The sequence below is a fragment of the Emys orbicularis genome, chromosome 5 (assembly GCF_028017835.1).
Source record: "Emys orbicularis isolate rEmyOrb1 chromosome 5, rEmyOrb1.hap1, whole genome shotgun sequence".
Classification (NCBI taxonomy): Eukaryota; Metazoa; Chordata; order Testudines; family Emydidae; genus Emys; species Emys orbicularis.
The window spans coordinates 10,922,330-10,946,657 of NC_088687.1; the positions used below are offsets into that span (position 1 = coordinate 10,922,330).

The 24,328-nt window shown below is 40.6% G+C and overlaps 1 protein-coding gene across 2 annotated transcripts in view; it reads left to right on the forward strand.

Annotated features, from left to right (window-relative positions):
• Positions 1 to 23,983, forward strand: part of GTF2E2 (general transcription factor IIE subunit 2) — a 58,240-nt gene extending 34,257 nt beyond the window's left edge. For both annotated transcript variants that reach the window (XM_065405140.1, XM_065405141.1), the window contains exons 3-8: positions 1,650 to 1,741; positions 2,416 to 2,523; positions 4,208 to 4,390; positions 12,029 to 12,122; positions 21,722 to 21,837; positions 22,895 to 23,983. In XM_065405140.1, the coding sequence (XP_065261212.1) occupies positions 1,650 to 1,741; positions 2,416 to 2,523; positions 4,208 to 4,390; positions 12,029 to 12,122; positions 21,722 to 21,837; positions 22,895 to 23,014 (713 nt within the window). In that variant the 3' untranslated portion in view covers positions 23,015 to 23,983. The remainder of the gene's footprint in view (positions 1 to 1,649; positions 1,742 to 2,415; positions 2,524 to 4,207; positions 4,391 to 12,028; positions 12,123 to 21,721; positions 21,838 to 22,894) is intronic.
• The last annotated feature ends 345 nt before the right edge of the window (positions 23,984 to 24,328 follow it).

Genomic DNA, 24,328 nt, shown 5'->3' on the forward strand with positions numbered 1-24,328 from the left:
TGACAGGTGTTTGTCCAACTTGTTTTTAAAAACCTCCACTGCCAGGGGATTCCACAATCTCCCTTGGAAGCCTATTCCAGAGCTTAATTACCCCTGTAGTTAGAAAGTTTTTCCTAATATCTAACTTAAATCTCCCTTGCTGCAGATTAAGTCCATTACTGTTTCTCCTACCATCAGTGGACACAGAGAACAATTGATCACCTTCCTCTTTATAGCAGCCCTTATCATATTTCAAGACTGTTATCAGGTTCCCGTTGGTCATCTTCTCTCAAGACTAAACATGCCCAGTTTTTTTAACCTTTCCACATAGGTCAGATTTTCTAAACCTTTATCATTTTTGTTGCTCTCCTCTATATTTTCTCCAGTTTATCCTTTTCTAAAGTGTGGTGCCCAGAATTGGATGCGTGACTCCAGTTGAGGCTTCACCCATGCCAAGTAGAGCGGCACAATTACCTCCCATGTCTGATATGTGACAATCCTGTTAGTGCACTCAAGAATGATTTCACAACTGCATCACATTGTTGACTCGTATACAAATTGTGTTCCACTATGTCCCCCAGATGCTTTTCAGCAGTACTACCATCTAGCTAGTTATTCCCCATTTTTTCGGAGTGCATTTGATTTTTCTTTCCTATGTGAAGTACTTTGCACTGGTTGTTATTGTTTTCATCTTGTTGAATTCAGACCAATTCTCCAATTTGTCAGAGTAGTTTTGAATTCTAAACCTGTCCTCCAAAGTGCTAGCAATCTCTCTCAGCTCAGTATCATCTACAAATTGTATAAGCATACTCTCCACTCCAGTAGCTGAGTCATTAATCATATTATCTCTGTGATTAATTTTTTTCATAACAGCCACTTAGCAGTTGCTACATATAAACAGGAAATTACTCATATATTTCATTCTTCATGAACTAAGGTGGAACATTTTTTCAGATTGTTCAGAAGTTTGCTTCACGGTGCCCCAAGTTAATGGAAATCTGAAAAGTATAGACAGTATATTGGCTCTAGTTTGCCAGAAGGTAACAAATATCAGTCTGAAGAGGCATGCTGAGGGATTGTTTCATGTATAGAAACCAGTAGCAATGGCATTTGATTCTGATACAGTTGATGGACTTTGCTACTGCAATTGATTTTAGGTTGAAGAAGCTCAGATTAGAAGCCACATTGGAATAGAGAAGGGCATTTTAATTGGTATTGTATTGCTTGCAATTTTAAATTAAAATTTCTACTCCTGGCTCACAATGTCATGGCACATAGGTACCATTCAGTCATGTGGGAGGGTGGGAACCTTGAGCTTGCCTGTAGATGACATTCAGTGAATACAATTATAGTTGTTTAAAAGTTGGTTTCAACAAAAAGTCAAACATGAGATATTAAGCCTAGGAATTAAAATTTACTCCTTTGGTATTGATTTTTGCTTACCTCCTCTTTAAAGCAGAAATCGTAACATTTCTGCACTTACAGAATTACATAGAGACCATATTTTCCTTCACAACGAGCCAACTGAAAGTGCCCAGGTCTTGACTTCTGAACTATGTATACTTTTTATTTATGGTTGTAGTACCAAAAACAGATGCATAATTGAAGCAGGGTTGAGTGCAAAACTAAAAATCCGTTTGTGAGAACATGTTCTTTTGCTTCTTTTGCAGACCACAGCAATGGGTCATTGAACTTGAAAGCCCTTTCAGGAGGCTCTGGCTACAAGTTTGGAGTCCTTGCTAAGATAGTGAATTATATGAAGGTATAGTCATTTTATTTCAAGTATAATTTTTCTGAAATGTTTATACTTATTTATCCACTCGTCAGCTCAGAAACATTTATATAAGCTGACCTTTCATTGTAGCAGTAATATTAAGAACTTTTATCAGACACGCAGAACTACTTGTTTAATGCCAAAAACGTCATTGAAATAAAAATTGTCATTGCAAGATTCCCCCATGTTTGTATCCCAGTGACTCCAGCTCAAGGCTGCGCAGTTTAAAAGTAAGAAGATGGTTGAGAGTCTGCTCGCGTAAACCAGAGATGAGAACTGATCAACGATCCAGGAACCATTTCTCAAAATCTCTTTCAGGGCTAATTTCTTCCATATGTTTAGGAATGTCAACTATCCTTAAATTTATAATTTGACTCATTTCCTGTCATCAGCTTTCATTTTAAGTGCTGTCTTTCATCATAACAGACGTTATAGATTCATTTTCTTACTAGGTTTCCAGAGCAAAATGTTGAAGATTTCAGTCCTTGAATTAATATTTATTACAATACTGTGTATCATGACTTTTTTCTTTTAAATTAAAACAACTAATTCTGGGGGGTGGGGATTGCCATAACATGCTACCAGTCTTAATAAATTGCTGTAGATTTCATACTTTCATTAAGTACCTGCAGAGCGCTAATAGATCGTATTTATTTTATCAGACGCGGCACCAGCGTGGTGATACACATCCATTAACTCTAGAAGAAATTTTGGATGAAACGCAACACTTAGATATTGGACTCAGGCAGAAACAATGGTTAATGAGTGAGGTAAAGAAAACAAATGTTCAGACTCTAACTAACGACCAGTAATAATAAAACTCAACTCATATACATTTGCTTAATGATAAACTCTGTAATATAACTGTTCTGCTAAAAATGTTGTTTCCTCTTTACTTGTATTACTTCTCAAGAATAACCCAGTGCTGTAGTGAAACTAGCTCTGAAACTGAAATGATTCTAAAATTGTGAAAGATTGTAAAAAGAGTTAGGAGGTTACTGTTTTGTATATACTTTTCCCTTTTGTGGAAATACAGTATTTAACCTCGTTGCCCCCATCGTCGTCCTCATAACACACTTTTTACCTGATGAGAATGAATGTCTTTATGGTCCTTCAGTATGCTTTAGCAAAGTAAAATTCCATAAAACGCAGTGGTTGGAGTCTGGTGTCTTTAAATGTAATCTGCAAAATACAACACTGCTTTTCTTCTTCTGCTTCATTTATGAGTGAAACATTACTTACATTTTTATATAATACCAATTAACATAGACATATAGCAAGAAAACAATCAGTATATGTAGTAGTTACATTAAAAAGACAAGATATAGTAAAAGTAGTGTGGCTATAACAAAAATATCTTTCAGCATTCCACTGGCACTAATACCCCTGCTAAATCCCAGAGATGTCCACCTGTAGGGTAAATCCTGGCCCCAATTAAGTCAATGGCAGCTTTGTCGAGGATTTCACCATTAGAGCATTATCACATAGATGCTAAACTAAGAAGAAAACACTTTGTTAAATTATTATTGCATTTATAAGTGATAATAAAGTGTGAACAAAGGCTTCAACAGCATGGTAGTCTAGTAGGCTATTAACAGGCACATTATGGCAGTTCACTTTAAAGCTTTGGTGGCTTACATAATCTCTTGAGAATTTGGTAGGCTACCAAAGTTAGTTAACTTTTTTATGATGACTGTGTGTTCTCCCTCCTTTCTTCTTTCTGTGTCTCTTCTCTTTCTCCTTTCAGGGTCAGGCTGGCAGCTGCAGAAGAAACTAAGTAGGGTTGCTCTCTCTTGCAGAAGAACTTTCATTGTGGTACTGGCTGTGAAACAGGAACGTATCTTTATCATTTCAATTGTCCATGAAATCCTGTTCAGTTTCACTCTGAAGTTGCCATCATGGGTAAAGTTCTTCTGTGCAGGAGGTCTGCTCTTCTCAGTTTCTTCTGCATCTGCTGGTGCCGGTTGACACCAGTTGGGGAAGACTGACTACAGATTTGTTCATCCCAGGGTAATGTCTTTCACGTTTGTAACCTCAATATGAGATCAGTGCGATACGTTGGGTAAATAGTTTGTTTGCATTTTATGTCCAGAAGAATTCATATTTTTGTATCCCCTGGTATTTTTATTTCTCTAATCTCCTTCCAAAAAGGAGCTGTGCAGCTTTTTCTAAAACAGCTGCCACAAGTGTCTTTATGGATCTCCCAGCCTAAGGTGCATTGTATAAATAGTGCTTAACCCTCCTCTGTAAAGTAAAAAGTACCATCATGATGAATTCTGCCTGTACTGGATCTGAGATCCTGAATCCCAAGTCCACTTCCTAATCGAGCCTGTTAATTGGCAGCTACAATATGTTGCTGGTGTGCCGTCATTGACAGAGGACAAGTTTGTTAAGGCAAATATACATATACATTCATGTTTTTTCTTAAGTTTAAAACTTATGTCCCTATTACAGGCTCTAGTCAGCAATCCCAAAATAGAAGTTATAGATGGGAAATATGCTTTCAAACCTAAGTACAATTTGAAAGATAAAAAGGCTCTGCTCAGGCTCTTGGACAAGCATGACCAGCGGGGACTGGGAGGAATCCTTCTGGACGATATTGAGGAAGGACTGCCCAATGCACAGAAAGCAATAAAGGTAAGTAACACTGTTCAGTCTATTTGTCTTATCAAAGAGTAGGCTGGGGGTGACTTGATCACAATGTATAAGTACTTACATGGGGAACAGAAATGTGGTAATAGAGGTCTCTTCAATCTAGCAGCCAAGGATATACCAAGACCTAATGGCTGGAAGTTGAATCTAGACACATTTAGACTAGAAATAAGGGGCACATGTTTAACAGCATGAGTAATTAACCTTTGGAACAATTTACAAAGATTTGTTGTTCTCCATCACTGGAAATTTTAAAATCAAGTCAGGATTTTTTCTAAAAGTTCTGCTCTAGGTCATGCAGGAATTAATTCAGGGAAGCCATGTGGGCCTGTATTATACAGGAGGTCAGACTTCACAGTGGTCCCTTCTGGTCTTAAAAATGTCTGAATCAGTGATCTTTTCACATACTGTAATTGAACTTCAAGATACTGCAATGACTTATCTCCATTCTCTGGTAAACTGTCATAGCAGTAACTGCTTCACTTTCACAAAAGCAGACTTGGCTCAGTGAAGTGCAAAGCCTATGTTAATCAATGCAAAAATAAAAACTGTATTAAGGTACAAGTTACAGAAAAGTATACGTTAAATTTAAATATTTGAAAATTCCTTCACTCATAGGAGAAACATAGAATCTTGAACTCAGGAAATTGTAGATAAATGATTTATAATTTGCTTAATCCACTGCAAAATATTGATATGTGATCTTAATCTTTTTTTAAAAAAATAAGGATTCTTGAAGATCTTTTTAAAGAAATAGCGGTCTCAGGAAGAATCCTGCACTATAGTAGTGTTGCTCATGATTCATAATTCTAAATTATTATGTATTTGTTTAGAAAACGTAATAAAAAATTGTAAAAAAAAAATCAAATCAAATCAAGATGGTAAATTAATGGAGAAATGATGCCACAGCCTTGCCTGTCTATTGTAGGGTTGCCAACCCTCCAGGATGGGCCTGGCGTCTCCCAGAATTGGCATCCATCTTCCGGTGACTATTGAAAGCAATCCAGGAGATTTTAATAGGATATTTTAAGAAAATGACATTATGTTATGTTGGTGGGGAAATCTCCCGGAATAGCTTCAGTCAGAGTTGGCAACCCTAGTATTGCCACGTAGCCTGATCCTGGTCAATAGGAATTGAGTACTCAATTCAGATCAGCTTTTTTAAGGCTCAAGCCCCTGATTAGTTACTAAGGCCTTGTCTACAAACAAACTTGCACCCATTTACCTTAGTGTGTTTTTAAATTGTTCAGCTGAACCGGTGCAAATTTGTGTGTAGACACTCCTATTTTAGTTTAATAGTGGTTTATTTTGATTTAGCTTAATCTGGTTCCTTAATCCAGTATTATGCATTGTTCTCTATTAGCTGGTCCATAGAAAGTAACAGCTTGATGCCAGCAATTGTAGTTAATCCTTTAGTTCTAGTAATAGAAGTCAGTGCTGAAGTAAACAGAATAGAATTTTTTTTCCTTTTAAAAACATACATAGGAAATTTACATACAAAACCTTACGTTAAAGAAATGTTTAGGCTGCAAAGTCAAAACTCAGAATGCCAAAATGAAGGTAGCCTGTGCAACCTCACTGCTTCCCGTGTGCATATGGATTATGAGAGAGTCTTTAATGACATGATTGCGTACTGTTTTTTCCCCAGGACCTTCCTTCATTCTTTGCAAAGGATGGGCCTGATCTAAGCATGAATCAGGGTTGTGTAGTGAATGAAGCAGTTGTTTGTATGACCCCTACCTTGTTTGTGGACAGAAGTTGGAAGATGTGTAGTGACGAAGGCAGGAGATTGCAGGAAGAGAAAGGATAGGGAGTGTCCGCCTGGAGAACTGGACTCATCCCTGACTGCCACAGAATTCCTGTGGCGTAGTGGGCAAATCACTTACGCCAAACACTTCACACATGACCACTAATTACGTGTTCAGAATTTTCTGGATGCCTTGCTTGAGACACCTGGGTGCTTATTTTCTGAAGCGCTGAGCACTCTCAACAGATGGCAGCTGAAATCAGTGGGAACTGTGGATGTTCAGCACCTCTGGCATCAGAGCAGTGTGGTCTGGAGGAGTGACCATAATACTGGGAGTCAAGAGACTTTTGCCACTGATTCACTGTGTGGCCTTGGGCAAATTGCCTCTCTGTTTCAGTTTCCTTGTGTATAAAATGGGATAGTGCTACTTTACCTCCTACCGCCTAGGAGTGCTGTGATGACTGATTAGTTAATGCCTGAACGTGCTTAAGCAGAGAAATAGAAAATTACCTCCTACCCAGAAGTCCTCCATTTTACTAAGTTCCTCCTGCAACATTTTCCAGTGCTCTCTGGGAAGTGGAGGACCAAGTTGAACTCCACTCCCCGTCTCCCTGTCTTTCAAATTGTTAAACGTTGTCTACCGAAGAATGTAAATCAGTGAACAATTCAAAATAAAATTCAGATCTTTTAAAACTACATATTGATATGTCATCTCACTAATTACATATAAATACTGCCTGCATTCTAAAGATCAAGTCTTTTCGGGGGTCTGTTCAGTCTTCCAGAGCGTATTCTCACTTCTGAACAGTTTCCTGCAGGGACTCACTTCCCGACAATGTGCTTTCCAGCTCAGGAGTGTCTTTGTTACATCAGAACACACTGAAGATGAAAGCCCTTGTGTCACAGCCGCTGTTTGTTGAAGAACTTTCTCCTTTCTCCAGTTTCCCACGGAAGTTGCCACAGACATCCTGTGTAGTGTAGAATCTGATTAAATTTTTGCAGGCTCTGTCCTTGGAGTGCTTATATTATTACTATTTTAATTGCACTCACTGCTGCTCTAGTGTCAATTTTAAATTAAAGGTTTCATCCATCCAGATTCATCCTAGGTGTTATCTGTTCTACTGAGGATCTTTTCCTCACCAGTGTGAATTTATTATTAACTGACTGTTCTCTTCTCTTCTCTTGCTTCACTGTTCTTGGTGACCTGCATAATATTGCAAAATGTCCAGTTTTGTGGCATCCCTTACACACTACATCCTTTACTGGACTTTTTTCCAGCTGTGAATTGGTGCCTTACCACAACTTTTCTGTTGTTTGCTATTTATAAACGTTCTTTGGTCTCCCACTCTCTAGTTGTGCACTGTTTTTACATTATGCACTTAATCCCATTGCTCCTTTCAATTTGTTCAGCTCATCTTCACTTTGTCAAAGTTGTCAGACGTGGTGTCCATTTTGCTGCTACCATCTAAGTCTCATTGCTGCTTCCCTATAGTTTCTTGCATTCTCACTTTGTTACAGCTTTTACCAATGCGAGATCTGGTAGGTGTATGGCAATACTCCAAAAAGAACCGTTTTTTTTTTTTAAATTTAAGGTACGTATCCTACTGTGACATTATCCAGGGTACAATCTGGACTGTTGAACAGCTGTGTCCCCTCAATTCTCGAACCTGGGGTGCCTTTAACACTGCTTCTCTGTGAGAGCAGCACTCCTGGTCTGCCCACACAGCCTCCAGCATGTAAATCACTCCCAGCTACACTGTACAAGAGCTAGGGCCAGCCACCCATGAATTACACTATGGACAACACCAGCAAACTCCCAGTCCCAGACTTCCCCCCCGAAATGTGTATCTTGTTCTGCCCAGCACCCTCATGGACAATATCAGCTCATGTAAAGTCTGTCATTTCATTAATAGAAAATGATATGCACTAATCTCATCTCAAATGGAGTTTCCCAAACCCACACTGGTTTAGATAAAACAATACAACAAGTCTGTTAATTACAGAAAGATGGATTTTAAGTGATTACAAGTAATGAGGCATAAAAGTCAGAATTGGTCACAAGAAAATAAATGATAAAACACAATTAATATCTAATTTGACAAGCTAAATAAATTCAGAGCAAAGGTTTCTCTCACCACATGCTTTAGCAGTCTTACTGGCTGGATTTCTTTCAGCCAGGACCCCACCCCTGTTCAGAGTTAATTTCCTTGTCCTTCAGGTGTTGTTGATGCCAGGGGCAGAGAGAAAGGGAGGGGTATTTTGGGGCATCTGTTCCCCCTTTCTTATAGTTCTCTTTTTCTTTGAAAATCCTCTTCAGTTGAGGTTCAGGAGGTCTGTGAGGAAGGGAATCTCCCGCTCTTTCTTTGCCAAAATGTTGATTTCTTTCTTTCACCCTTTTTCCTGCTGAAGAATGTCCACTTAACCAGGTGATAATCCATTTGATTTTGTTGACACCTGGCTAAGGCATCGGTTTGCCTTTTGTCTCTGAGGAACTGGTTTGTGGCTGCGTTTCTAAACTTGGAACATGTCTCAGTAGTGTTATACAGTAGAATCTTATAACTTTACGTACAATGTTTCCACACATATTTTCCAGGACAGGAATTATCAGCAAATGATGAGCTTTCAAGTGATACCTCACAAGGCATACTTCGTACAAAATCCATCATAGTCTTGTAAAAAGGGTGAACATGGGGATACAGACTGTCACACCTATACGCGCCCACATCCATATATCATTTGAAAGCTTATGTTATGTACATTTAGATGGGCTATGATGTGGACCTGGCAAGTGGTGCAGTAAGCCTGTAAGCGAGGTGAAGTAATGGTACCCAAAATGAGACAGTATCATTTTTTCATAGTTCCAGAAACACTGCAACAGGACTATGAATTTTCACAGTTTAAGTTAATTTCAACACCTTAATATTAGAGAGTCAGAGTGCGTGGGGGAATATCTTTTATTGGCTCAACTTCTGCTCGTGAGAGAGACAAGCTTTTGAGCTTACACAGAGCTCTTCTTCTGTGTGGCTCGAAAGCTTGTCTCTCTCACCAGCTGAAGTTGGTTCAATAAAAGACATTACCTCACCCACCTTGTCTCTCTAATATCCTGGGACTGACATGCTACAACTACACTGCATACAACACCTTAATATAGTGTTTATTGGTCAGAGCTACCAAATGACAAAGTATTAAAAACATTTTATTGGTTTTGTTTGTGCAAGTATTTTTTTAGAAATGATGAAGCTATTTAGCATGTGGCAAAAATGGCGAATATCAACGTTTTGCAGTATACTAACATGAAATGTTTTCACGTCACATATTCTTAATTGTCAAAGTGTTTCACAAGTGATTATAATAGTTTTCTGTATTTTCAATTGAAATTTGCTGACCAGATGAGTCTCACTGAAGGTTGTGCACCAGCAGCAGTAGATTGCATGCCCATAATTTGTACTACATAGTGGGTCGATATAAATGTACATGAATTCCTAATGTAATGCTTCTCCATTCATAAGTTTGTATACATACGATGTAGCATCTCGTCTGCCTCGTGGAAGGTTTTATTTTGTAGTTGCCTATGCATGCAGTACTAGCCTTTGAAATGTTCTAGAAACTAGATTTTTAATTCAGTGACACTTATGCACAGGTCAATATTAGTATTAGAAATGACAGTACACAGCTTCATATTATGAATATGCAAAAGTTATGAGAGAAAGAAGTGGCCTAATAAAAAATAGTGAAGACAAAGACAACAAACAAGTCTTTACCTCTGCACTGAAGACGGATGAAGAGCATGTTACAGCTCTTGCCAACCATGTCATCAACAATGTGACAAAACCCATTTGGCCCTGAATCAGATCCAGAAGTGCTTATCAATGTATCTACTGGACTGCATGTAACATCAGATGTTCAAGAGTCTACTGAAAATAGCAGATGTTGGTGAAAAAACAAATGGAGAGATTTGCCAGAGGTATACTTGATTCTGATGGTTCAGGTAGCTTCTTCAGACTCGTCAAGAAATTGGCATCAAAATATTTGTTGACATGGCCAAGACGACCAAAATTATGTCTGGCAATGGAGGGACAATCACAGCAGCTATCAGTCCAGAAATTGTGTTCCGCGGAGCCCTGCACTTAGTAAGATGCAGAGATGATGTTTCAGTGGTAACTGTTCTTAGTCACCCAGTTGAACCTGTGCCTATGTCCTCCTTGCATGTTGATGGAACAATGAGAGGAACAGACAAAGCTAGATCATCTTGAAGTTCAAGTTGAAAAAATCCATGAGCTAAAAGCATGCAACAAAGAAAGCACAGTATGCATCAGAGAGCTGATCTCCGCATCTGTGTGAAGGATGTCATCTTCATCCTTTGAACTTTCCTCCGTATTATCATATCCTCCTCACCCTCATTCATGGTCTCACATGTTTGCATCCTATATACCAGTGAGCATTTGACAGGTTGAAGAGTAATGAGGATATGGGAAAATATTGTTGAACTTCTCTATATGGCTTCTTTGTATGTGGCAAAAATCCATCCTGGCAAATGCTTCCAAAATCCCATTCTTCTCATGGCTATAATTAAATGGAACCATTTGATTCAATCAGAGAACTTTTTTTAGTGTCAGGGAATTTGGAATTGTACCAAAGTGAAACACACTAAGGCAATGAAAAGAATCAGTACTTCGGGGATGTTTAATAAAATCCACGAAGTCATGTATTGTTAGTTTGGGCATAAGCCATATTTGTCTGGCAGAGAATAGATTAGCGAATAAATTTGCATTGGCATTTGAAGTGCATTAGGATGGTAGTTGTCAAATTCATCCAAGGAGCAACAATCTTTGGAGCAGAGGGCAAGGATATAATTTATACACTCTAGCTGAGCGATAGACAATGTGGTATTTACCACTGTATGGAAGAGGAGTAATGGCTCTACCTGGCCTGCCTCCTTGCTGCTAGCCACAATTTTCCAAAGTGATGCACAAATCCAAAGCTGTCTCACCTTGGGATTAGTTTGGGGAAGGTCACTCTATTGAGATGGGGAATGATTTGAAGGTCACCGTCCCTTGCAGAACTGTGGGTGAAAAGTTCTTTCCTTCTCAGGACTGAATCTTTTAAAAGTTCCTACGTTTGTTTTTAATTTCTGGGAATGAGGTAGTTACATTGTCTTATACTGTTTCTTAGTACTTTATCTGATGTATTATTTTTATCAAAATAGAAACCCATGTAAGCACACCAAGCTTGTACTCAGTTCTACTCTGTAATTGAGCTCTGTTAGAGTTTTAATATCCGCCATCAGACATGAATCTGTCATTTGCTTAGTTATAAGCTCTAGATCTTATAGTGACCATATAAAATCATATTGGTATCTCAGAGTCCTGTGGCACCTTTAAGACTAACAGATGTATTGGAGCATAAGCTTTCGTGGGTGAATGCCCACTTCGTCGGATGCATGTCACCCACGAAAGCTTATGCTCCAATACATCTGTTAGTCTTAAAGGTGCCACAGGACTCTCTGTTGCTTTTTACAGATCCAGACTAACACGGCTACCCCGCTGATAATTGGTATCTCAGTCTCCTTTTTCTGCCAGGCACCCATGATACTCTGCTCACTCCTGAGGAATATACTCATCATTCAATACCCAGGCACATTTTGATAGAGTGGCTTCAAAACATGTTTCTGTACCAATCTAATGCCACAATCATCCTCCAAAACTGATATTTCACTGCAAAGTGAGAGTTCATCTTACAAGACATAATGTTAAAGGTTTTTCCCTGCTCCCTAGCTAATTGACACAGCAGAAAATTGGAGTATGTTTATTTTATAAATAGAAATACCAGAAATACACACTAGTAGTTTGACTTCTTTTTTTCTATTTGCATTTGAGGCTTTAGGGGACCAGATCACCTTTATTACTCGTCCTGATAAGAAAAAAATCCTTTTCTACAACGACAAGAGCTGTCAGTTTACAGTAGATGAAGGTAGGTGTGTTCTTTATAACTTTTCTACTTGTAATTGATCTGCATGTGTATTCCATTTGTTTTTTTTAAGCACCTGTACATAAGTAATCTTTAGGTATTATGGTCTCTTAAAACACCTCGATTAATCAAAATGCTAAATAAATCCCAGTCTATCTCAAATTGCATGTTTTGTTAAATCAATTGACCTAAGAGATGATGAGGTGGGTCCACAGCCTTGGATAGCAAATCTCAGGTTTCAGGAGGGTCACATCTATCCTTCTTTCCTTATAGCTAGATGGGAGGAGGGTCTCAGAGCTTTTCTGTGGAAACACAGGGTCACCGTATGGAAGAGGTCGAATACTTAGAATGTAAGCTCTTTGGGATAGGGACTGTCTTTTTGTTCTGGGCTTGTACAGCGCCTTGCACAATGGGGTTCAGTCCAGGACTGGGGCTCGTATGCATTACAGTAATGCAAATTAATAATAATAATACTGTACTAGTGAACTCTTATATTGAAAACAGTAACTTACTCTGTAATCCTCAGCAAAAATCTTGTGGATGGCTTCTGCTCCTTTTCCACCACCTGATAGGCACAAAGGGAACAGGGCAGAGTATGAGCCCCAAAGTATGGATCTTGTTAGAAGAGTGGAATGGGGAGCCATGGCCTAGGGACATGGGTCTGAGCAGAGGGAGCGGGGAAAACAGGCAGGAGAGGGTAGAGTCAGAAGTTGTGCGGTGGCGGGATAGGAGCTGGGTATGAAGAGCAGAGGGCGGGGGACAGAATAAGGGAAGAGGGACGGGGTGGGAGACGCCGGGATCAGAAGGGACAATAACTACTAGAGCACACTCCTCTCCAGAACACAGAACTCGACCCAGGATTCCTGAGGGTTCCTTTGCTGTCTGGCAAATAGCTGTCTCCATTCTGTGCACTGAATGAGGCAGGGTCCTGTGGGAAAAGTAGTGTGTGATCATGTAATTACAGATTGTATCCTAAGGCATACACACAAGGGGGCCGACCTAACTTTGCAGAGGCATACTTTCAGATGATGTACTTGCCATAACGAAGTAGAGCTCTGTGCAAGCTCGACAGAAGTTGGTACAGTAAAAGATGTAACCTCTCACCCACCTTGTCTCTCTAGTATCAGAGGGGTAGCCGTGTTAGTCTGAATCTGTAAAAAGCAACAGAGGGTCCTGTGGCACCTTTAAGACTAACAGAAGTATTGGGAGCATAAGCTTTCGTGGGTAAGAACCTCACTTCTTCAGATGCAAGTCCTTCTTGCATCTGAAGAAGTGAGGTTCTTACCCACGAAAGCTTATGCTCCCAATACTTCTGTTAGTCTTAAAGGTGCCACAGGACCCTCTGTTGCTTGTCTCTCTAATATCTTGGGTCCATCACAGCTACAACAACAGTGCGTGCAGCAATTGCCAAAATAGCATTTGTTCTACTCTTGGCAACTTCAGGTCTCTTCTGGTACAGCAGGAGAAACGGTTACATGTCAGATTTGCACCAGATGCTGAAGATTAATTAAATTATGTTGAAAATTTATCTTCAGAGGAGCTATCCATATAGTACAATAGTGCCTAAGATAGCATCTTAAGTTAGAAGAAATTAAAACAGTTTTACATTGAACTTTGAATTTAATTTATTCACAGGGCCTTTAAAGCAATAAATAAAAGTTAAATATGTTGAGCAAATGTATAGTGAGCCATTCATTGATCTTTTAAGAGAATGCAGCAAGTGAAAATGCATATTATAGATTGATTCCTTGCAGGGTACGTTTACACTTTCAGTAATAGCTTTATTCTGGGAAGAGATTTTAGAAGTTGCATCACCTAAGACATAAGAAAATTGTAGCTCTCCCCAAATTTTGGTGAGTGAGTCTGAGACTTAAGTTCCATGTTTTCCTTTTTTTGTCTTTAAATTTTCAACGCAAAGGCAAAGATGTAAGCCTTTCAGCCTTGTCTACGACAGGGAATTCTTTTCCCACCATTGCCTAGCACTGTTCAGCTCCACCATTAGTTGCAATGTTGGAAACCCTAGGGCAGGTTGCTCACTAATTTAAAATGAGCACCATGTCATCTAATCCTGTTCAAAAGATTGACCCAGTGCTTAAAACCCCAGCAGCCCATTTACACGAGGGACCCCAACGTAGAAACCCAAACCCTCTGCCCCAGCTCTGAGCCCCTCATCCCTGGCCCCACCCCAGAGCCCGCACCCCCAGCCGGAGCCCTCACCCCCCCTGCACTCAAACCCTCCGCCCCAGCCCCTCATCCCTGGCCCCATCCCAGAGCCTGCACCCCCATCCGGAGCCCTCACCCCCCCTGCACCCAAACCCTCCGCCCCAGCCCCTCACCCCTGGCCCCATCCCAGAGCCTGCACCCCCAGCCGGAGCCCTCACCGCCCCTGCACCCAAACCCTCCGCCCCAGCCCCTCAACCCAGCCCCACCCCAGAGCCCGCACCCCCAATCGGAGCCCTCACTCCCCCGCACTCCAGCCCTCCGCCCCAGCCCTTAGCCCCTCAACCCAGCCCCACCCCAGAGCCCGCACCCCCAGCCGAAGCCCTCACCCCCCCTGCACCCAAACCCTCCACCCCAGCCCTTAGCCCCTCAACCCAGCCCCACCCCAGAGCCCGCACCCCCAGCCGGAGCCCTCACCCCCCCTGCACCCAAACCCTCCACCCCAGCCCTTAGCCCCTCAACCCAGCCCCACCCCAGAGCCTGCACCCCCAGTCGGAGCCCTCACTCCCCCGCACTCCAATCCTCTGCCCCAGCCCTGAGCCCCTCATCTCTGGCCCCATCCCAGAACCCACACCCCCAGCCGGAGCCCTCACCCCCCCTCACCCCGGCCCTGAGCCCTCTTCCAGACTTCAAACCCCTCGGCCCCACCCCGCCACATGAATTTTGTTATGTGCACCAATGTGAAGGTGATGTGTGACACAGGGTCGTGTCACACATCACCTCCATATTGGTGCACATAACAAAATTCATTCCGCACAAGGTGCAAATTTTAACAGTGATTAACCATTAGAACAAGCCACCCCGGTGGATCTTTTGATTTTTTTGAAATCAAGACTCAGTGGCTTTCTAGAAGATGTGCATTAGCCAAACACAAGTTATTGGGCTCAGTCCAGGAGTAACAATGAAACTTTCTGCCCTGGCCTGTATTATACAGGTGGTCAGGCTAGATGATCTATTGATTACGGCTAAGCTTTTGTCACAGATATTTTCAGTAAAAGTCATAGGTCACAGGCAATAAAGAAAAATTCATGGAAGCCATGACCTGCCCGTGACTTTCATTAAAAATATGGGGATCTGCGGGTCCCCACACGGCCTGCAGTGGGGCAGCTGTGCACGTGGCTAGGAGCTCCGAGGGCCCCCACTGCGGGTTGCGTGTTGGCGCTCCAAGGTCCCCCGCCACCCATGGTTGGGAGCTGCGGGGGACCCCGCTGCCTGCAGGAGCTGGGGGCTGCGGGGTACTCCTGCCACCGGCAGCTCTGGGGGTCCCCCTGCCGCCTGTGACGGTCAGGAGCTGTGGGGTGCCCCTGCTGGGAGCTGTGGGGTACTCCCATCTGCTGCAGGCTGAAGTCATGGAGGTCACTGGAAGTCACGGATTCTGTGACTTTCGCAACCTCTGTGACTAAATCGTAGCCTTACTAATGATCTCTTCTGGCCTTAAACTCTATGAATCTCATTCCTGTACTCATGGCTGTAGAGGGCTTGAGGGCTAGAATTCGTGAAATTAGAGAAGAGACTTGGGAGTGACTCCCTCCACCCACTCAGGCCCATACGCTATCCGTGTGTAAAGAACTATGCATGTATTCAGCTGAGCCTGTTGCTCCTGGCCTAAGAAGGGAGTGAGAGAAGCAAGGCTTGGTTTCAAGGAGAATTGATTGGAATGGATACAGCTCTCCTGGAAGAATTCTCCCTTTCTCCATCTGGCGTGTTGGAAATACAGTTAAACCTGTGCTGGATGTGGCTGTGGTGCTGCTGAAAAGAAAACCTTCTAATCTTTTACTTATGCTCTAAATACCTTGAACGTTTCTTTCCACCACAGAGAAGTTCCATACGTTTGGTACTTTGGGCTAGACAGAGCAAAGGCATGGCCACGCTTCACAGTGATCTATAGCGTAGGACACCCTTTTAAAAAATGTATGGGCTGAGCAGTTTTCTGTAAAAGAAGCTTTTTGCTAAGATCAGTTATCTAGTGCTGAATTTATTCCCCTTTTTAGATCACTTGACCCTCCCAATAGGTGGTGGTAATGTTTCCTGACAAAAGCTGTTTAACTGGTAGGGGGAAAATAGTTTAAAACTAGTTGAGATCCTGTGATGATGTCTGACAATTAGGCGTTTAAAATGTATGATAAATGGACCAGTACTGAAATTATGATTATATAAAGTTGTAGTACAAAGTGGCATTTCTTACTTTGATCCACAGGTGGCAACATAACCCCATATTTTCATTCATACAAAAAGGGCATGTCTGTCCTGCCCTCCACTCTGCGCTGGCTGGGAGGGAGGCTGAACAGTTTCTGATCTATGGCTTTTATGATCCATCTATGCAATATAATTTTTTTTAATCACCAAACTGACATTTTAATTCAAGTAGAGCTTATTAGCCAATCATGCTATGATATTGTGAAACCTGTACAAGAGGGTGCTGCTTCTTGGGGCAGTCTCTTGGCCTGAGACTGCCCCAAAGTATCCTCAAGTGTATTGACTACAATTCTTCTCAGTGTTAAGAGAGCCACGTCTGTTAAAGGATCAACAAAAATTGTGTGCATACGTTGGTTGCTTAAGACAGGTTTCACTCTGCTTACCATCATATTTCAGCTAATTATGTACATGTAAGTAGCCTTGATGTTATAAACAAAAAACCAAACCAAACCCTGAAATGTTGGCATGCTCAGTCTGAGCTAGCAGGTGATTAACTTTTTGAATAGTTCATTGTTGAATAGTTTATCCTGGAATGTGGACTCAGTGCTCCTGGATGCACCGTTGTACAAAAGGATGGTTCTACAATTTTGAATCGACATTGTGTTCTCAATGGCTTGTTAGAGACTGTCCCTAGAAGGGAAGGATTTCAAATATGTTTTGAACAAGTTTTTCTACATCACTTTCCCTGATTGTTTGGATAAACTAGTGAATTATTGCAGTTTTGGGGTAGTGCAGAATTCTTACCTAAATTACCCTCTCCCTGGGGCAATTTGTATTATGAGATGACCTTCATAAAAGGGGGAATCTGATTAGCCAAAAAAGGTTGAGACTGCATATGTTCCTTTTTAATTTCCTGGGTAATTAATCAATTCTTTCTAAAATATAGAAAAAAAGATTTAGAAAAGTAATGCCAAATTTCAGGCACCGCCGGCAGCTAAGCTAAGTATTTGCACTTTTGCGGAGGGTGTTAAAGCACTTCTCTTTGATCTCAGGTCTCAATGCACTGGGCGAATGCTGAAATGCTAGTATAGTCAGACACTTATTAAAGAAATTGAATACATTTAAGAAATTGCTGCCCCTGTATAACATCCTTTCACATTTGAGTGTAGTGTAGGTGGTATTGATTTTAGTACTTTGGGGGATTTTCTTCTTAAATTGCTGTGAAGAGGTTTCTATCAACACTGGAAGTGCTGATATGTTTCAAAATGCAAATACATGTGGGATTGGTAGGGGGGCCCTTCATTTTTGTTTTTCCTATTGAAAACCTCTGAAAAATTTCCAGATTTTAAAAAACCTAGTTATTCAGGTTTTGCCAATTTTAACCTGAATTTTATAAGAACCAGAACACCTGAGACCTGGCTCCGCTCTCGCAGTTTCCAGTTGTTAGTTGGTAGCTGCTACAGCTGCAAAGTTGGGGAGCAAGATGGTTCTATACCAGTAAAACAGCATGGCTTGCTTTTTTTAGGTCTGGTTGTGTTTAGTTTAATTTCTGGTGGTGCATTGACTCCTTGTTCCCTGACTAGACGATGAATATATTTCTTGTATCCATTTGGTGACACCCTAAATCCAAATTGTTAGCATATATGGGCCTAGAGAAGGATGATAGCTGTGTACTCATTCTCTGCTTTACTCATGTAAGTTCAGAACGAAACAAATCCATTAGTGTCTGCTATTTGCAGTAGAATGCATGCTTGTGAACTCTGACTTTCCTAAATAGTTCCAGTATAATTCTGAGATGCTTTGGCGCTAATGTCCATCTGCAAACAAACACGAAAAAAAGCAGTCTGGTGCAAATATCCAGTCCAAACAATATCTCTGTATGCAGTTTGATTTCTAAAGCAATGTGGTTTTAAAAGGAGTTGCAGGATATTACATAACCAGTCTGCAAAAGCGGATTCATTTATTCGTTATCTATTTGCATGCAATGTCAATTTTTGTTTTACAGTTGACTTCTAATTGATTTTATATTCTTGTTGGTCAGCTGCTTTAAAAAGATGGGTATGAAGTTATAACCAGGGTATAAAAAAATAGAGACATGAAATATGGTTCAAAATGAACCATAGGTACCAACTTTTTGTTTTGATTTTTGGAACATCAGAAGTTGTCTATTTTCCAGTGTTAATTTTTCACTTTGTTCTTGAAAAGATTGTGCAATATGATTAACTGTTCCTCCTCTCCCTGGCACCCTTAAACACCAGAATCCATCATTGGGCACAACTGTTAGTAGGTTGTGTACTTGTACTCTTGTCTTGTCTACGCAACGTGAGCTCTAATAAGGAGACAAATGATTTGTATTCATTATAAAGCACTGTAGAAATAATATTACATTTTCATGTAAAAGTTTTAGTATTTTGACTATCGCGTATGTGGGTGTGTATCACATAAATGATAAAAGCAGTTGATCCACATGTATGCAGCCACGTACTGAATAGCCTCGAAAAGCAATGTAGCATACCACAACCAAGCTCTGTGTATTTAACTGGAATTTATTCTATATACTTATTACATGCATTTCTAAACTGCCTAGCACCTTAGAATGTGGACATCATTGAAATAAGTGATTTGAGGACATTGTTTATCACAAATTATAGAGTAGTACTTTGCTTTCCTGTTCCCATCATTCAGCGCCACTTTCCTAATGAGACCAGGTTCTGGTACCAACCAGCCAAGGTACCAGTTGTCAGGGGAATAGGAAACATCCAGAGACTCATTTTACCTCATGTCCTAAATGGCGGATTCTCAGCCATAATAGGCTTGTATTGAGAATTCTGTTGAATTCCAGAAATGAGTACCCATTACTGACATCATCAGATCCTCACTGGTTAAGTTATGGGGATTAGGAGATCATGTCTTCTGAGGAACTGTCCCACATTGAGGTGTCAATAGAGGAGGTTTTGGAACAAATGGCTAGATTAAGCAGTAATAAGTCAGGGCCAGATGGTATTCACCCAAGAGTTCTGAAGGAACTCAAATATAAAAGTTCAGAACTATTAAGTGTGGTATGTAACCTATCACTTAAATCCGCTTCTGTACCAGATGACTGGAGGATAGCTAATGTGACTCCAATTGTTTAAAAATGCTCCAGAGGAGATCCTTGCAATTACAGGTTGCTAAGTCTAACTTCAGTACCAGGGAAATTAGTTGAAACTAATTAGTTTCAACAGAGTTGTCAGACATGTAGATGAACAAGATTTGTTGTGGGAGAGTTAACATGGCTTTTGTAAAGGGAAATCATGCTTCACCAATCTATTACAATTCTTTGAGGGGGATCAACAAACATGTGGAGAAGGGTGATCCAGCAGATATAGCATACTTGGACTTTCAAAAAGCCTTTGCCAAAGGCCCTCAACAAAGGCTTTTAAGCAAAATAAGCAGTCATGGGATAAGAGGGAAGGTCCTCAATAACCAGCTAAAAGATAGGAAACAAAGGGTAGGAGTAAAGGGTCAGTTTTCAGAATGGAGAGGGGTAAATAGTGGTGTCCCCCAGAGGTCTGTAGTGGGAGCAGTGTTGACCGGTGGAAGAGTTTCATAGACATAGGAGACAGGACCCTTTCCAGGAGATGGACCTAGACTATGGAAGTCATTCTTGCAAAAAATAAGTGATCTTGGATCTCGCCTACAGTCTGGGAAAGAAGGGAGAGAGGATTTCAATTTTAATTAATTGGGGGGGCGGGGGTGTAGGTACAACTTGTGAGGGCTGTAATAAGTACAGTCATCAGTTTCAGCCTCCAGTATGACAGTGATTGCTGCTTTGAAAAAAATACATGGAAGAAATGAGAGAAATTTTACTGGAATGCATTTTCAGGGCAGTGTCAGAAATGACTTTTTCAAGTTAAAACCAGTCCATTTGTGGTGGGGTTCTTCATCCCACTGACAGAAAGGAGGATTGCTTTAAAATTAAGCTGATTATGCTACTAGCCCAGTCGTCACGGGTGACATGATCAGAAACACAGTTATTTTGTTTTGTGGAAAGCTTAAAATAGTTCCTTTTTTATTGGTGGGGAAAAGAAAGAAAACTGATATTGAGGAGCGTGTGATGTAGTCTTTTAACAGAAACGTTAGTTCAGTAACTGAATTTATAAAGTGCTGTAAGCCTTTTTCCCCCAAAGCAACTGTGTTCTGGAGTTAAACAAAGTAAGTGCTAATGGAGCCAGTGTGTCTGAAGCAGGTAACGTCAGTGGGTGTTTACCAGCATCAAGGTTTTAAACCATACTGCATAAAATAACTTCTTGAGGACATATGAGCTGCAGTTGTTTTGACAACTGTATATTAAATGTATATGGAAATTCAAAAAATCTAGTCTTACACAGCATTGTCTGCCTTGTGTTTTATTTATGGTTTGTTAGCCAAACCTGCTGACAGGGTATATCTAACTTAATGCCCATGGAATGAAGGGAGGTGGGATTGTACCAGTCGCTTCGTGGATAAGGCATTCCAGAGAATCTGTGAAACTTTACATGATGCACAGTGTTTTCATTGTGGATGACAGCTGCTCCAATTAAGACTTTGCTCCTCTGTTCTTTTTTTCCTGCTTCCAGGGTTCTTAGATAGCTTTTCTCTCTTTAACACAGGAAGGACTTTAGAAATCCATTAACTGTATGGCATTGTTTATATTATAGAGGTAATATCATCCAGCAGATTGATGCAGTAAATGTCTCAAATCTTCATTAAATTAGAGTAGGAGGCTGACAAGTCTCCTGTGATAAGGGCAGCCGAATCTCAGAAAATTAAGCTGCTGTCTCTGGCTGGAGTTAATGGGTCATCAGGATATTTTGAACTGAGGTTTGTAAAGCACATTGAAGATCTAAAGAGCTGCATACGTGCCAAGCAAAAGGCTAAAATCATTATTGAGTTAATATTAAAATGTTGTGTTGCCTGCAGAGTGCTCCCCACTAGCCAGGCTCTGGGGTATAGTCAGCACAGAAGTCAGTTTCAACTGCCCTTTATAATTTAACATCTTTTCTCTAGAAATCCATTTTCAGAGTGGCTAACTGTGTGCTCATTCTGTGATGCTACTCCTACTGTGGTTTGCAATCAGACTTCTGGTATCTGTGTTGTCATAGAATGATATGGAGGAGTGTTGGGCAGCTGATGTTTGCATATTCATATTGTCCATGAATGGGATGGTTTTTTACCTATGCGTCATTCGCCAGACTATGGAATGAGTGTTTTGTTTGGCATTTTAGAATTTCAGAAGCTGTGGAGGAGCATTCCTGTGGATTCTATGGATGAGGAGAAAATAGAAGAGTATCTGAAACGACAGGGTATTTCTTCCATGCAGGAAGCCGGACCAAAGAAAATAGTAAGAGTTATAAATCACAAATCTTTCAGATGGGTCTTTTCCTCAGCTCCCACAATATTAGTTCCAATGGAAAAGAATCAGTGAAATGGGATGGCGCATATTCACTCTTGCTTATGTGGGGCTGGACCTAACGATTTCCACTATAGCATTATGACCTCTACAGCTTTTATGAGTTCATGTTTAGATTAGTGTAATCCAAAAGGCATCAAGGAGGAGGGGGAACAGTAAAAAGCCACTGCAGCTTTACAAGTTGCTTTTTCTAAAAGCGGTACCGTCCAGTTGTGGGGTGGTGAAATCAGTTAAAATGGTGGGGAGAAGGTTTCCCCCCCCCCAGCTAGCCAACTTAAGTATTGATACAAAGCATGTAGTCAGCCCCACCACAAAGGCTGGGGATCAAATACCAGTGTTTTTGTGTGGAGAGCAAAACATAGCTATGAGCTCTCCATAAAGGCCCCGTCGACCTTAAAATAGACTTTTGACATTCATTCATATATAGCGTATTACATCTCTGCTGTCTGTCCTACCTCAGACTCTCAACCTTTCCGTGGAATGATTTTTAATGTGGTAGTGGAGAAAGAATTTGTCCCTGTTTTTTGTTCATCTCCACACTAGATATTTTGGTGCCTGTCACCACATAGCTGTTGCCACAGGTTCATACCAGTCCCCTGGGGTGTTAAATATAAGCTCATTGGGAATATTCAATATTGCCACTGACCATATCTTGTGTAGATGTAGAGAGCATATGTAATATTTTCTTTGCAGTGTACAGTATATTCTGTATAGACATATTGACTCTGCTATGGTGCTCAAAACAGAGGGGAATATTCCATACAGCCAATACTCACTGCGGATATTTAAAACAAGTGACCTTTTGGTACAAGTTGAGAGAGAAAGTGCCGTCACTTATTTCTCGAAATAAGGTGCTGCTTTCCCCACCGGAGCACTGTTTTACTACAACATTTCAGACTTTAGTGAATAATGTTGAATTCTGTAAGAATGTCAGATCCTTGTACACCTGGGTGGCAGCCTTGTGAGTACTGTTCCCTTCTCCTTTTAGGCTCCTATTCAGAGGAGGAAGAAACCTGCTTCTCAGAAGAAACGGCGGTTTAAGACTCACAATGACCATTTGGCTGGAGTACTGAAGGATTACTCAGATGTTGTTCCTGGCAAGCAGTGAAGTTTGGTTCTGGAACAAACATGCTTTTTTATACAGGCTCTTCGTCGCTGGAGTTCAATGTTTGCTTGAAGACTGACTGACTGTATATAGTAATGTGGTGTGTCCCCATCCCTGCAACTGTCAAGATGAAACAGTTCTGTTTAAGAGCAAGTACAAATTACCAAATGTAGAGTTTTATTTTAATTTAATTAGCTAACGGGAACTGTGACTTTGTAAGAGGTCTGAAAGGACAGCCTCTTGCCACTAGGGGGTAAAAGATGCAGAGCATGTAAACGTAGAGCTCCTGGTAAATGCTTCACTGTGCTTCTCAATGATTTAAAGGGGATTTTTCTTGTATTGCTTTAGAGTTGGTTTGCAGGTAGAGGTGAATACAATATTCATTTTATTTGTTCCAAGAGAACATACAACATAATTGCAGAAGCATTTGTTTAAAGAGGCAAGCGCAGTCACAGTTTGTATATTTCTTCTTTGCTTTGGCATTGAGCTTTAATGAAAGTTGATGTTGTCTGAGGCTTTGGCATGGAAATACACCACCAGAATTCCCACCAGGCTGCGTGCTGGAAATGGGGCTGCAACCTCACAATGCTAATCAGAAATTGCCCTCGGGATATTGCTGATGACATTGTTGTAGTGGAGGCACATGCATTGCACAATTCTGTGTTTTGGGTTAAAAGGGTCAGACAATAAATAAAATGACAATGTATTACTAAAAGGGACAGTTTTTTAAAAAAAATAAAGCCTATAAAACTGGCATCAGTACATTTCTTCTTCAGAGACAAACTGAATTAAGGGATAACCAACATCTGTTGTGACGTCACATTTTCCTTCACAAGTTGAAGGATAGGAGTTTTTGAATTAAAAAATCCAAAGTATTGGTTCAGTTTTCATTGCTCTGAGCTAATGCCTTTTATTTTTCTTCCTGGATAAAAATAACATCCTAAATGTAAATATGCACAAGATTCTATATGTATGTGTTTACTCCTGTGAAACTTACCAGTGGGATATAGACAATTTGGCTAACTTATAATGAATGGGAGGGCAATTAACACTGGTTTTTTTTATGGAATCACAAGTGAGCAGCAGATGCCCTGCACCTTAGGGAGTAGCAGTCGCTCTTCTCAAAGTTAAACAGTAAGGATGACAGACAGGGTGGACTAATTGAAATCAAAACAGTTTAATTCACTGATCTAAATCAGCAAGCAGTAAACCTTCATTTAACTCATCAGTTTTAATTGTGTTTTGCATTTATATTTTTTAGTTATTTTCCTAAAGAAAGGTTGATTCTTGTTGGTTGGTAACCGGTAAATCATATTA